At 30.9% G+C, this 14,573-nt stretch overlaps 1 protein-coding gene across 1 annotated transcript; it reads right to left on the bottom strand.

The window, feature by feature from the left end:
• Window positions 1–1,783: 1,783 nt before the first annotated feature.
• On the bottom strand, window positions 1,784–7,036 carry LOC129971504 (uncharacterized). Its single transcript, XM_056085337.1, has 3 exons — window positions 6,768–7,036; window positions 3,808–3,960; window positions 1,784–2,876 (listed from the first exon to the last, which is right to left on the bottom strand). Exons 1-3 carry the CDS (start codon window positions 6,840–6,842, stop codon window positions 2,097–2,099), a joined length of 1,008 nt encoding a protein of 335 aa, XP_055941312.1. The 5' UTR covers window positions 6,843–7,036; the 3' UTR covers window positions 1,784–2,096.
• Window positions 7,037–14,573: the final 7,537 nt, after the last annotated feature.

The following is a 14,573-nucleotide window of genomic DNA, read 5'->3' as shown; positions in this document are numbered from 1 at the left end:
CTTTTGTAGACAAATAAGGTTGGAATACCTTTTGGATTTGAAATATCCTTTTTCTTTGAAAAGTATGCCAAAGAATGTTTTAATAGTTATGCTAAAAATATGCCTAAAATCCCTTACTGATATAAGTGGTAAAATAATTAAAAACAAATATAAAAAATTTAAAATTTAACTAATTTACTTACTAAAACTTATTGGTTCAAATCAAATTTGTGTTTCTATTTTTTAATAAAATTTTTAACAAAACGATTTCACAGGGAATTTCGAGAACATATTTGATTTCATAAAGATTGCTTCCTAAAATTTAGCAAGATATTGGTTAATCATTCATACTCAAACAAAGAAAATATATATAATTACAAAAAGTTTGTGAACAACTGGAAAATGCCAAGTATAAGCCTTAATAACTGATAATTTAATAATCCTCTTAAATGCTAAAACTTCTAGTTGTAGCAATTAGAATCCTCCTTAGATATATGCACACTAATGAACAGAACTTACTATGAAATCACACACACACACGCACGCACGCACGCGCAATACTTATAATATCTGACGATATTCTTCAATATCCTTTTTCTTTAAATTGAAATTAAAAAGAAAAGTATTCTGATGCCTTCAAATCTTTTTTTAATAATTCCTTACAAGGAGGTGAATTCGGCAAAGTCACCTTTAAAATGTTTAACATCCCTGGATGGACCATCAAATGGAGAGGTGAAAATTTATTCTTTATATAAGTGAACATTAACTCCTTCGCATACAATGACGAGACTGATATGCCCATCGAATTACTAAATTTTTAGTTTTAAGTCTGCAACTAAGCGACAAAATTAAGTATTTGAAAAATGCAAAAGTCACTTAGAAACGCTACACTATCTCAAATGCTACTTATAATAAAGTAAGAATCAAAATAACTATAAATGTCCTAAATAGGATGAGTCATCTAATTAGGAAATTAAATATGTCATATGTCAAGGGGTTAAATAGATAATGAAGCTTCTTCCTTCAGAATAACAAACTGTAACTGTCAGTATTTCCTGAGCATAGAAGATGCAGGACTTGGACTAATGGCCTCATATTACAAAGTTTACAGTTCCATCAGTTAAAGTTGGTGGAATTTTGAGATGTCAATTATTATTAACGCTATGTTAATTACGTTCGTAATAAAATGTTGCATGCTCATCTCAAAAACGCATTTATTTACATATTTTCTCAAAACTTAACAATAAATGATTCATTCATATTCAAAAGTTGGATTTATTTAATATCAGTTTTTGTTCCCAAGTCTGAAAATTATTAAAAATTATTCCCTCTAATATACATTTAATGTAACCATGTGTTCTTTTTATGCTATATAATATGTAACTGGAATTTTTTTCCTGCCTTGCGCTTAAAAAAAAATCTTTATAAGTTATTCAAAGCTCTGGATAAAGTTAAATTTGTGTTGTAATTCAGTATTTTAATAATCCGCTTTGATGGACGAACAGTGTGTTGTATTCTTGGTAACGACAGCAGCAGAAGTCGGTGCCAAATAATGAATCGTTGACTTATTAGAGAAATTGGTCTTGCAAATAGATATTGTAGATATTATTTGCAAAAGCAAAGGTAGATGAAATATTAAATGATGTGCAGACGTATGTTGGTTGCATGAATGCAGGTTTGTTGCAATTTTATCTAGGAAATTCATATTTGTTACAACTGAAAAATTACATTTGAAGTGATCATTACTTCAATAAATTCGAAACGTTTACTTAAAATGCATATTCTTTATTCGATTCTTCTTTGTTAAGGATAGAACATATTTGGTAGAAAATTTTAAACTAAAATAGTATATTAACAAATATTTATTCGTATTAGAGCAAATCGATGAGGCTAGCAAAAAAAGTTAAAAGTCCTTATATGATGGAGTTTCCATCTCCGATTCATATAAAAATTCTTCAGGTAGGTTAATTAAGAAAATTTCTGTATCGTCAGTGCCATAAAAAAGGGTATAAATAGCAAAAAAACTTAACGAATAAGCTAAAAATTAAAAGCAGTTAAAATAAGCTCCCCTTTTATATTTTTTGTCCTCTTAAGTGTTTGTCATTGCAAAAATATTTTTATTCTCCTTCAAGTATTTGTAAGCGAATCAGACGACCTTCAAACAATGCTCTACGGAACAATCCTCCGTCAGATTCACCTTCAGACACTGAACGATGAAACGGATAATTTTTCATCATTTGTCTGCGAAGCAGATTTGATCCATATTCTCCTTCAGACAACGGACGGCGTAGCAAACCATTTTCAAACAATGGTCGATGACGCAGATTTGCTTCGGCTGCACGTTCTCCTTCAAACAATGGCCGACGTAACAATGTAGCTTCAAGTTCATGGTCTCGTTCAAACTCTTGTCGATGACACGCTTTCTCTATTGTCTCATCTGGGTGGAGCAAATTGTTTTTAAAATCTATTTGATGGAGCATGATGGCTTCATATTCATGTTCTTCAAATTCCTGTCGATGGCACACACTCTCTGCAGACTCATCCAGGTGGAGCAGGTTGTTTTTAGAATCTCTCTGGTGGAGCATAGTATCTTCATATTCACGTTCTTCAAATTCTTTTCTATAATAATACACACTCTCGATAGATTCATCCAATTGGAGACTGTTTCTAGAATTTCTTTGAAGGAACAAATAGTCATCTGACTCAATTTCATTTTCCGTTTCCTCTTCTGTAGCTTCTGCTTTCCAAAATCTCTCTTTGGATTCTTCACAAGTATACCTAAACACCAGACGCATGAATTCGAAGAACTTGATCATTTCTCCTGATTGGGGTGGGAATGGTATATCTTGACACCTTATTGTCCCGGGTAAAAGACGAGGAACGAGAATTTCCGAAGTCTAAAAAAAAAAAAAAAAAAAAAAAAAAAATCTGATTATAACTCTTATCTATTTTCTAAATTGATGACATTTTTTTAAGATTTGTTGCCGTTTTTATTTAATAGGATCCCACAAAACTCTTCAGATATTATAGATTTTTTTTTCTAATTTTGTGTCGAGTAATGATATCTGCAAAGGACAATTTTAACCGTTTGCACTCGAATGTCTTCTTTCTAGCACCATTCAAGACGGTGCATCATTTTAACATTTTATTTTACTTTTAATTTTAATTGTTAAAAATATCTACATAATATTAAAAAGATTTAGATTCATTTTTCCAGGGAAATTCAATTTAGAACAATTGTATGTATTTATTTTTGGTGTTATAAACAAGTCCATGTATTAAATGAATATGCAACAAATTACTTTTCCGCGTGCAAAGGGCTTGTAAGTTTTATGATTATTAACATTTAGATTATGTGATATATGTTCATTCTTTTAAAATATGTCCTTGAAAAATGTAATGTGAAAAATGTAAATGTAATTAAGCATAATTACTATTTATTACTTTAATTACTGATAATTATGTGCCAAAAAGGATTGCGGCTATTTGCTGTAACATACATATAAGTTATGGAAAAATGAATCAAAAGTGGACATAGCTCATAGAAGAAGCACCTGGAAATCCTTTCTGTGACACAAAACTGTTTATAGACAGAAAATTATCGAAATGCATAACACAATGAGACTTCTAAAATGGTATACGTCAATGGGGCTTTTAAAATGGTGTATGTCAATCAAAACTTAGAAGTTTAAACTATTTTACTTAGAAAACCATTAAGACTATATTAAACAAAATATTTAATTGACGCTTTTAGTAACTATTAATCCCAGTGAACCAACTTGTCATTAAAGATGAGTAGAAAATTAATAAAAGGAAGAACTTACTTACGGAGAGAAAAACAAAGACGAATACAACGATAACTAAAGAGGCTCCAATGTTCTTAGTTCCAATAGCAAACCAAGCTGCTATCACCATCAATAGAAGAGTAATATATTGATAAATGTATTTCAACCAACATTTCGGACAGACTATGCATTTCACCTGCAAAAAACACAACTTTGATTTAATATAGACTAAAAATTTGAATTCTTATTATACATATCTGCTTTAATTATTTGTGTTTTCATTCAAAATAACAGGAAAAGTCTTTCCGAAACGTTCCCTCATATTCTCTGTTAAAGATGTTAACTCCCCTCCCTTTGCATAAAATTGTGGATCTTGGATAAAGCTTTGAACGCTACGAGAGCTCAGATTTTTATTTTCAGCCTCTCGAGCAGGAGAGTTTTATCCTTCCTAGGAACCCTTTATCCTTTATAAAGAAAGTCGAATATGCATTTCGGATATTTTTTTCTATCAATTAAAACCAAAATTTGTCAAATGAACGACAATTTCAGTAAAAGATCACTTGCTATACTTCATTTATCTAAATATTTGCATATTTCAGTTATCATTTTTACATGCATTCAAAAATATAGATCTATTGATGATTAACATTTATCAGATATAGTTCTAAATTTGATTTGATTAGGATTTGCGTTTTTCATGTTAAAGCTATATAAAAAATGTTACTGACAGACGATGATCCATTAAATTTGACACATTCACTAAATTTCCTTGTGTTTTAGATCCATTAAATTTGACTGTGTTTTAGACGCTAAACGTTTCCATTTTAACCATTTAATTTTCTGTGTTTTGTAGTTATCGTGTAAGAATCCTTGGACCTCGTATCAACTTTCATAAGTCTAATACAAGGCAGTTTTGAGTCATTGCACTCGCAGACAGACAACTCTAATAAGCTGGAATGATCTCCATCGAATTTTCTATAATACTTTATAATAAGGGTGCACGTGCATTATTAATTGCAACCACTGACGAAAAATAGTTACGAAAAAGCCTATTAATGAGAGATCTTTTCGTTATTTGATCTAGAGTTATTTTCTGGAATGCGGTTCAAACACAAGTAACAGAAAATGGAATGCGTACTTCAGATGCCTTTTTTATCATTGGAAACTAAAATCTGACACAGAACTACGATTATAAAGTCTCATACCAATTTTCATATATTAAAGTCAATGCACTTTTGAGCTGTCGTATTTGCAGGCTTGTGTAAGAACAGACTGGCACATGATTAATCCCTCAATTGATTTTGTTCTAAATTTGATACACATCTACATATTAGATATATCAAATAATTTCTAAATTTTATCCGTCTAGATCTTTTCATTTTGTGTTTATCGAGTAAATTGGCAGCGATTGAATGAACATACTTTCTCTGAATAATTCCGTTCACAATTTATTAGAAAGCTATTCAACTTAAATTGATTTTGTCTTGATTTGACTGTTCTAAATTTGATACGTATCTATATATTGGATATACCAAATAATTTTAGATCCGTCTAGATCTTTTCATTTTGTATTTATCGAGTAAATTGGCTGCGATTGGATGAACATACTTCCTCTGAATAATTTCGTTCAAAATTTATTAGAAAGCTATACAACTTAAATCTACACATCAGATTCCATCTGACTAGCTCATGGAGTTATTGAATAATTGTTGCTCACAGACAAAGGTATAATTTCAAAAATACATTTTTTCGATTTCGGGGAGATCTGAAAGATGAAGATTCATCAAAATCTTGAGCTCAATTATTTGTTGGTAATTACAAAGAAAGTAAACAACTCAGAATCAGTGGTCAATTATAATTCAAAGTGATTATTGATTTGAGCATTGATACATTGAACGAATTCGAAAATACAATTTTGAAATAGAGTTGCTTTTATTAAACGTAAGGGAGGGGTTGCTTAAATCTCTCGCTTTTATAGCATACTTTCACAATACGGCAAATTTTGTGTTTAGCTCCAGGATATTGTATGCAGAATATAGAATGTAATTCGGATCTCTTTCCCATCACCAATTGAAGCTCTACCTTAAATCTACCTTAAATATTGTAAATCTACCTTGATTTCCCATCAGAAATTAAGGTAGATTTACAATATTTCACAGCATTCATATACATTTACTTTATCGAGTTCTTTGAATTTTGGAGTTATCATGTTCACAGAACCTGAGTAGAATATAATCATTCCGATGATAGATTTGATCTAAAAGTTTATATTATTCTACAACTATTTTAATGAAATAGTTTATTAAATTTCTTCCATTTAGTTCGTTACATTTTCTTTTTATTTATCATGGTCACATGCACATAGATGGACGGACAGACTTAATTCAACATTTGATAGAAACCTGCTATTTTGGTTTAAAGATAGCATTTGAAACTTCATCTGCATAATTCATTGCGTTTTTGTCAAAAATGAATCCAGATTTTTTTTCTTCTGTTTTCATACTCAAGAAAGTCAAAAATGTATACAAACATTAAAATCTCCAGGTCTAATTATTTGACAATTACAAAACTGTATATTTCATACACAATAAATAAAATTTCAAATTCTAGGTCTTTCAAATATTAATAATTAATTTTCAAAATAATTAATAAACGAATATTAATGCAGACAATTAATGAACGAAAAGGAATGCAGTTGATTCAATAGCGCAAGGAAAACTTGAAATAGAAATCCGAAACCCCCTCAAAAGGGGAAGGGTGAAAGTGTGCCATTCGAAAAGTCATTTTAAAAATAGCAGCTTTTGGATAGTTAAGTAATGACCTTTTTATTTCCACTTGATCATTGTTTCCTAAAAGACGATTGGTTATTTACTATTGTCACTTGAATACTATTTTCTGTCCGAGACATAAAAATTACTCAGATTAATATTATTAATAAGGTATTTACAATATAACTATGAAATCTAAACAAAAACTATAAACTAAATCTTTAAAACTACGTACCATTTCATAATTAATTCCATCTATCGCTCTTCCATGTGGATATCTAAGAAAGTTCAAAAATGTGGCGGTAGCCATTTTGAAAATTCAGGTAAGAAATCTCAACTATTCTAGATTTCGAAATTTTAATAATCTTTCGTTCATATGCTTTTGAAATGGCGAATGGAATAAGTGCTACAAACAAACATAAATATAACTATTTTTTAACAAATGTTGCTAGATGATATAGAAAGAAGATATAAAAATAACAAAACAGTGACATTCACTTTTTATCCGAGGATGCCTTAAGACATAATAAGTTTATCTTCTGCCGGCGTCCTGGCATAGGGGTAGCGCATCTTCCCCGTGATCTGGGATTCCCGGGTTCGAATCCCGGTTTGGGCATGGTTGTTCTTCCTGTTCTATCTGTGAGATGTGCCCTCATGTAAAAAGGGGTTGTGCAAGCGAATGAGTAATGCGTGAGTAGTCAAGTCGTGCTCTTGGCCCAAGTTGGCTCTACGATAAAAGCAAGAGGTGCTCCCCCTTAGGCTTAAAATGGCTGTCTTTGAACAGCGGACTTGTCCGTGGCAAATGCCATAAGAAACAGCAACAACAGTTTATCTTCTAATTAATTTAATGACACAATTGGCATAAACAAAACGATGTATTTTTATCTACAAGTTTTCTTATGAACTCGTTTACTTTTTCTACTCTACCCTGAAGTTTAAGCTTATCTAATTGATGAAGGCCTAGGATCCCAACGATTGGAAAAAACCCTAAGTCATTTGCTCACTTACAATATGCATTTAATACTTGCTCATTTCGTATATTGTAATTATCTGAAAGTAATTTATATAGTTAATATCTCATCTTATAACGAAGTCCATTAAGTGATGGATCTTATGTTCTTGAACTAGATGATGATGATATCTGAGGCAACGTTCCACATTCCATAGTTCCATGTGACAGCCACTGGAAAATCTTTAACCGTCGATGTCAGAGCAGAATTTCATACAAGGTCATTCTTTAAGCAGCGTTCACACTAGGCCAACTATTGTGGCAATGGATAGTCACGCCTACTTCAAGAAGATCATGTAACCACAATGAGACAATGGCAAGTAGTTGTCAGATGAGAAATCATTTGTTATTGTGCCATTGATGGTCACATGATTTTTCTGAGGTAGGCGGGACCTTCTATTACGTACAATCGTTGGCCTCATGTGAACGCTGCTTTAGAATCGGATCTCAAACCCAAAGTCTTATGAAATGTAGATAGAAAACTTAGCACAAAACCACCAAATCCCAATTATGGTAAATCTATAACAACCAACTAATGGTTGATGCAAGGAGTCTAAAACTGTGACAAGTTATGTTAAAAGAAATGAAAAAAAATATATAAATAGGCAGCCATCTTTAAATAGAATAGGAAAATAGAAGCAATATGAAAATTATTCCAAAAATCTAACCATCAAGACTTCCGAAGGTGAGTAACAATTGCACATTTATTTATGATTATTTCGATGTCTTCCTGTCGATGTTATGATGAGATTTGGAAATTGGGGTACAAAATGGAGCTTCGATAAGGATACTTATTTGTCAACTCTTTTCTGCCAATTACATCAAGTAGTGTTTCCTCAACTTAACTATATCTTTCTACTGTCATGTTTCATTCGTGTGATAGTGTTTCAACATAATATTTTATTAAGAATCTTAGTTTTATTTAGTTAGATCATTTTGGTTAGCGGTAAGTCTTGGATTCTGGACAGAGGTATATGGATTCGGATATATATTTTATTTAAGATCCATGTCTTATTGTTCGTATAATATGATGTCGAGAGTCAAATTCTCCTGCTTTTTATGAAAGGAATGTGTTTGTTAAATCATTACAGCAAACAGAATTCTCTCTTCAGGTCAGCTTTTTTTGTTATCCTTATGCTCGATTTGTGTTTCAGAGTTTCAACATAGTATTTTAAAAATGGTTCCAGTTTATTTTAATAAGACCACGTTGTCCGGACTGTAAATTTTGAATAGGAAGTACTTAAGTATTTTCCCAGTTTCGTGTCTGATTGCACACATAATCTGATACTAAATCTCAAGCATATATTGATGAAAGATTGATGTCTGTTTGCTTTAATTACTCTTCAGATGGTTCGGATTAGACTACTGGTCATGATTCAAAGTAGTGACGTCTGTTCCAAAATAGCATATATGTCACTTCAAAACGGAATATCAATGCAAATTGGCTTAAATGATGCTAAACATCCCTGCAATTGATTATCGGAGGAATCTAAAACATCCTATTTGGATATGGCGTTGAAGACCTATTGACGAGGATGTCTTTAATCTTTTCTTCGTTGTTAGATATCATGCAATCTATCAACAAAAGTTTATAGTTTCAAAACAGAACACTCATTGAATGCATTAAATAAACCAGTAAAGAAATCCTCATAAAAAATAAAAGAAAAAATATGTAAATGACTATGATATAATTTATGGGAGGGTTTGAAATGGAAAAAAAAAAGTTAACTGATTCCAACCCGTGATAAAAAAAATCATTTTAATTTTAGATATGGCATTGTTATGGGAAAACATCCTGTGGGTATATGGTGCTAGAAATCTAACAAGCCTCATCTAAAAGTAGCAATGCTTTACGACACAAGAAAACAAGAATTATAGATATCAAAAAGTAACCGAAGCGTATATAAAGATAGCACTTGCCGAAATCAACAACATACAGTCAATTGGTAAATCTTAAACTACTGCAAATCTGACTATAGCCAAGGAGTTTAAAGAAATCAATTAGAGAATTGATTCCTCCCGTGACTGCTTTACCTTTTATGTTTTCCAACAAGGTATAAAATTGTTCTAGAAGGATCTTCGAATTTCAGCTCTAATGGAGATATTGCCATGATTGTTGTTTATTCTAGAACTTTCATTTTTATCACCAAATTCTTCGTTAAGTCGGAAAACAAGCTTCATACTGGCTGCCAATGCCGTTGATTCATTGACCTGGAATCCATCACCACCATTGAAAAATATAGGTAATTATATTTTTCTTGTTATTATTAAACTATTTGTACAAGGAAGCAGTATTACAGATGACTGCAATAATATGAATGTAAGTGAATCTTTTTCGACGGTTGACTTTTTTTTAACAAATTAGGAATATATATATATATATATATATATAATATAAACCACATAGATTATAACTATCACAGCGATATAAAAATTAACATAAATCTACTGGTAAAAGAAGAGGAAACTAAGATGTGCCTACTTTTGTATGAAAACGTGAAAATAAAATCGAATTTATTAATAGCGCAATTGAATCTGGGTTAGTTAAGAAAATCATAATCCCCATTGAATTCGGGTTAACTAGTGAATTATAAACTCTACTAAAGTTCTATGAGAATCCAAAGATTTACATGCTAAAAATAACGAGTTTGAAAAATCTTTTATATGAAAACCCAAATTATCAATTTGAAAAATGCATAATAAGTTTACAACTGGAATTATAAAACTTCAATTCTATTTTGATCAAAATTTGAAGCTTATGATATTGCAATAAGAATTCATAGGCTTCAAAATGATTTGAACGATTTGACTATTCTATTTTTTTCATAATCTAATTAGATGATATCTTTCATTTCGGGAATGTGATTTTTTGTTGATTCGATTAAGAATCCATGGATTGGATTATGTGTAATCGTTTGTGGATTATGAGTGATTTTTATATTGAATTATAGACCCTTTGGATGATTTAATATCAAATAAATTTGAAAAACGATCATTCTATGCCCTTTTGACGTATGGGGACAACAATTAACGAGCTAAAAGAATATAACGTAATTTGTGCTTACAGCGAGAAGTATATTTAATCCAACATAGTCCACTGAAAGCTATCATACAAAGTTTATTCCATGTTTTGCATTAACATGAGACATGCACCACACATAGTGGATCTGTGAGAATGAGACACAGATCTTCAATACATTGTACTCGAAGGTGATAATTTGTAAACAGACCATTGTGAATTTTAAAGAACGGAAAGAAATTTTATTAGTTAAATATTTTCAGTAATTTATATTATCAAACAATGAAGCTAAAAATCCACAAGATAATAACTTTTAATAATAAGAAAGAAAGAGGCCGAAATATTGTTGGTTCTACCTTTGTATTGTATAAATATTTTTTCAGAAAATTTGAATTTCTTTTCATATATTTAGCAAAACCAATTTTTACTTTCTTATGTACAAAAGAAAAAAAAACTGTAATAGCCAAAAGAAATTTTATTTTGTCAAATATGATTTGTCAAAACGTAATTTTGACAAATCTTCTCATTTCAGACCTCTTTGAGTCCGATAAGCACTTTTATAGCATTATGTCAGTATATGTTTGTGAATGCGATATCTCAAAAACGTTTTCAACTAGATGGATAAAATTTGGTATGCACATTTCACATTACATTTATAAATTTCTATCGGATTTTGAACGGAATCCATCCTGAAATATTCCGTCTGTCCGGCCATTCGAATATAATTTACCATAACTACTAAACAAAGAGTTAAATGGCTAAAATTTGGTATATAGATCTAACATATAGACATGCATCAACCATGGAATAAAATTGACAATCTATCTATCTGTATTTTTGAAAACAAATAAACGCAATAATTCAAAAACGTAAAAACTTAGACAAATGAAATTTAGTTCTTTATCTTAGAATCTAAAGTACAGATTCTTTATCAGACTTTGAATCAAATCTTTCAAATTGTAGATCATCTTTACTTTTTCATAAATTTAAGCATGAGAATTCAAAAACCCAATGATGTAAGTATACAAAATTTGGTGTCCGTTATTGTGACTTTGTGAGTGTTTCTGTGACAGACTTTGATTTTAATCGGTCGGAAAAAGGGCGTTTAAAATACATATTTGGTTTTTTGGCATTTGTTGCGTATTAACGCATTTCAGCGATTAATCGCCAAAAAAGCGACAAGGTTCACACGTTGTTAGTCTCTTTCTAAACTTTGTTCCAGAATGGCATGCAGATAATATACAAGTATACATTTATTAGAGGATATGCGAGAAAGTTTCGGGGAGACATTCACCCCGGTTCCAAACTATTAATGATCTATTAATATAAGTGTTAAATACATATGATATGATGCTTAAGAAAAGTATTTCGATCATAAAAGCATTAGCAAAACTGATTTTGCAACGCTATACTGTTTTTAGGATAATATCTGTGATTGTGACAAACATGACGAAAAAAAATTATTCAGAACGTGGTACAGAGCTGTTGAATCTAAAACCATATTTTTCTAATCTAATTATTGCTTAAATTGTAGGCACTTACTAAGAAAAAAGTTTTCAAAATATTAATTAAAAATGAATCAGAATCCCAAAGCCTTTATCTTAATTATTCCGGAGAACACCAGTAAACAAAAATGAGTTGTTCATCACTTTAAAATTTAAAATATAAGTATTTTTATGGTACCAATTTTATTTATATAAAATATTTAATCTAAGTTTTTCAGCATATTTTGATATATGATTTGCAACATTACTTTTCATTGTTTATTGGGTTTATATCCATACGCGTTTTAATTTTTTTTTTTTTGTCTGTGTGCACATTATTGCTACTATATAATGAAGAGACAGTTTAAAATATAATAAAGATTGATGAATCAAACCTAAAACATTTTCATGCTTTCATGTTTTGGACTAGAGCAGTGTTTCCCAAAGTGTGGTATGCGTACCCCCAGGGGTACAATAACAGTTTGATGGGGGTACAACTGAGGCTAAAGTCAACCCCCGAAAAATCACGTGACTCTGTCCAAAATGAAAGAAGGCCCTATCATCTGGGGTCCACTGTCCCTCTCCACGTGAATGGATAAGAGATCCGTTTAACATTGACACAACATCCATGCCAGAAGATTTGACGCATGCAGAAGAAGAGCAATTGTTGGAATTGACTTCAGACGGATTTTTGAAAATTAAACATAGGGAGAGTACCTGAACATCATTCTGGTTACAAACGCAACATGTGTATCTGATCTTAATTGAAAAAGTTCTGATATTATGCCTTTTCCAACTTCATATTTATGTGAAGTTGCTTTTTCAGCACTTGCAGAGATTAAGTCGAAAAAAAGGAACAGACTATTGGACGTGGAACCGCATCTGGGATTAAAATGAACAAACAGGGAACCAAATTATGACTTTTTGTCACCTCAGCATAAGTAATTTCATCCTTCTCATTGATCCAAATAAATGTTACTTACAATATAACTTTTATTTATATTTTATCATGAATAATTTTATTTCTCTTTTATTATTATTTTGTGTATGCCACAAAAAAAAGAAAATAAATAAATATATCTTTGATTGTTATTAAAATACATCCATTTTTTGACCAAGGGTACTCAGCGTTACGAAAATTATAGAAGGAGTACATATATGTTAAAAGTTTGAGAAACACTGGACTAGAGGTTTAAATCTCTCTTAATTAAATTTTTAACTTTTTCCTCTTATGTTCGGAATATACCAATAAAAACTTTTTTGAAAATAAAATCAGAAAATATTGAGTTCTCAAAAGAAATAATCATCTATCAGTCACGATACTTCTATATGTGTAAATAAAAACAAAATTTTTAATGAAATTATTAACAAAATGGCGCAGTAAAAATCCTGTCTAAGGGCCTCTGACATTTTTATGTGTTTTAAATTACCATAAATGCAAAAGTAAGCATATTTTTAAGACAAAAACGCTTTTTTCTTCTCCTCTATTATTTATCTTTCGATGCATAAAAAATATTCCAGAAAAAGAAAGAAAAAAAGGAGAAAATTAAACACTAGGGAAGATTTCTCAGACGTTTCTATTTCATCTTTATCAATCCGAATTATGAATAATTTCTTTTAACCTAAGAACATCAAAGAAAGATAATTTTAATCAAATTGTCCTCTTATTACGACTGATGCATAGAGCCACAGTGTGGCGCTGTTGGGAAAAAAATATCTTCCATTTTCTACCATCAGCACTCCAATGAGGAAAATAAAAGGCAAATTTTTTTTTACGACTGCGACATCATTTTGCCTTTAAACTGCTCCAATTTGAATGTGTCTGAAAATAATCGAATTATCTAGTCCCCCACTGAAAGAAAAAGAGGAAAAATAGAGAAAAACCGGATTTCAATCACCCAGCAGCACAGGGAAAAAAATTACCAGTAATGTTTGGTGACCAAAACATTCATTTGCATTTTTAATCATGGGCAAATACTTAACTTGATTTGGGTTTGGCTGAAGACTTTTTTTCATTCTTGGGCCTTACGAGATTTTTTTTTCTTCCTTTCCAAGAACTGGTAACCTCGGTCACACTTTTTTTTTTTTTTTCATTATTATTATAAGTGACGACTTTAATTTCTTTTGTTAAAATGGTGTCTTTAAATGAAAGTAAAATCAGGAAGAATTTTCCGTTTGGAATTTTAAAATGCCTGAAAAATCATTTGGTAAGAGGGGGCTAAATTTAGGGGTGTACGTGCGTTGGAGAAGGCATGAAAGTTAGTTTTAAATGTTACTTTCTTTCTCGTGCAAAAACGAACTAAATTCACAGTTCTTGTTCTGCAACCCCCTTTTTTTCATTACCTTCATTTCCTAAAAGAACCTGAAAGTTCTGGAACTTTTAATTCGCCTTAAATCAGGAAACCGTGCGTTTTTTTCCTACTCTTTTATTTCTTTCTTAAGTTTTTTTACAGCTTCTTTTTTTTTCTTTCTCTAATTTCTTCAAGTCCAGGTCTCCTTGCGTATTGGACTTTCCATCTGAACAATTTT

The sequence above is a fragment of the Argiope bruennichi genome, chromosome 1 (genome assembly GCF_947563725.1).
Source record: "Argiope bruennichi chromosome 1, qqArgBrue1.1, whole genome shotgun sequence".
Lineage (NCBI taxonomy): Eukaryota > Metazoa > Arthropoda > Arachnida > Araneae > Araneidae > Argiope > Argiope bruennichi.
Note: the sequence above shows the minus strand (reverse complement) of the source record. Positions and strands in the feature narration are given on the sequence as shown.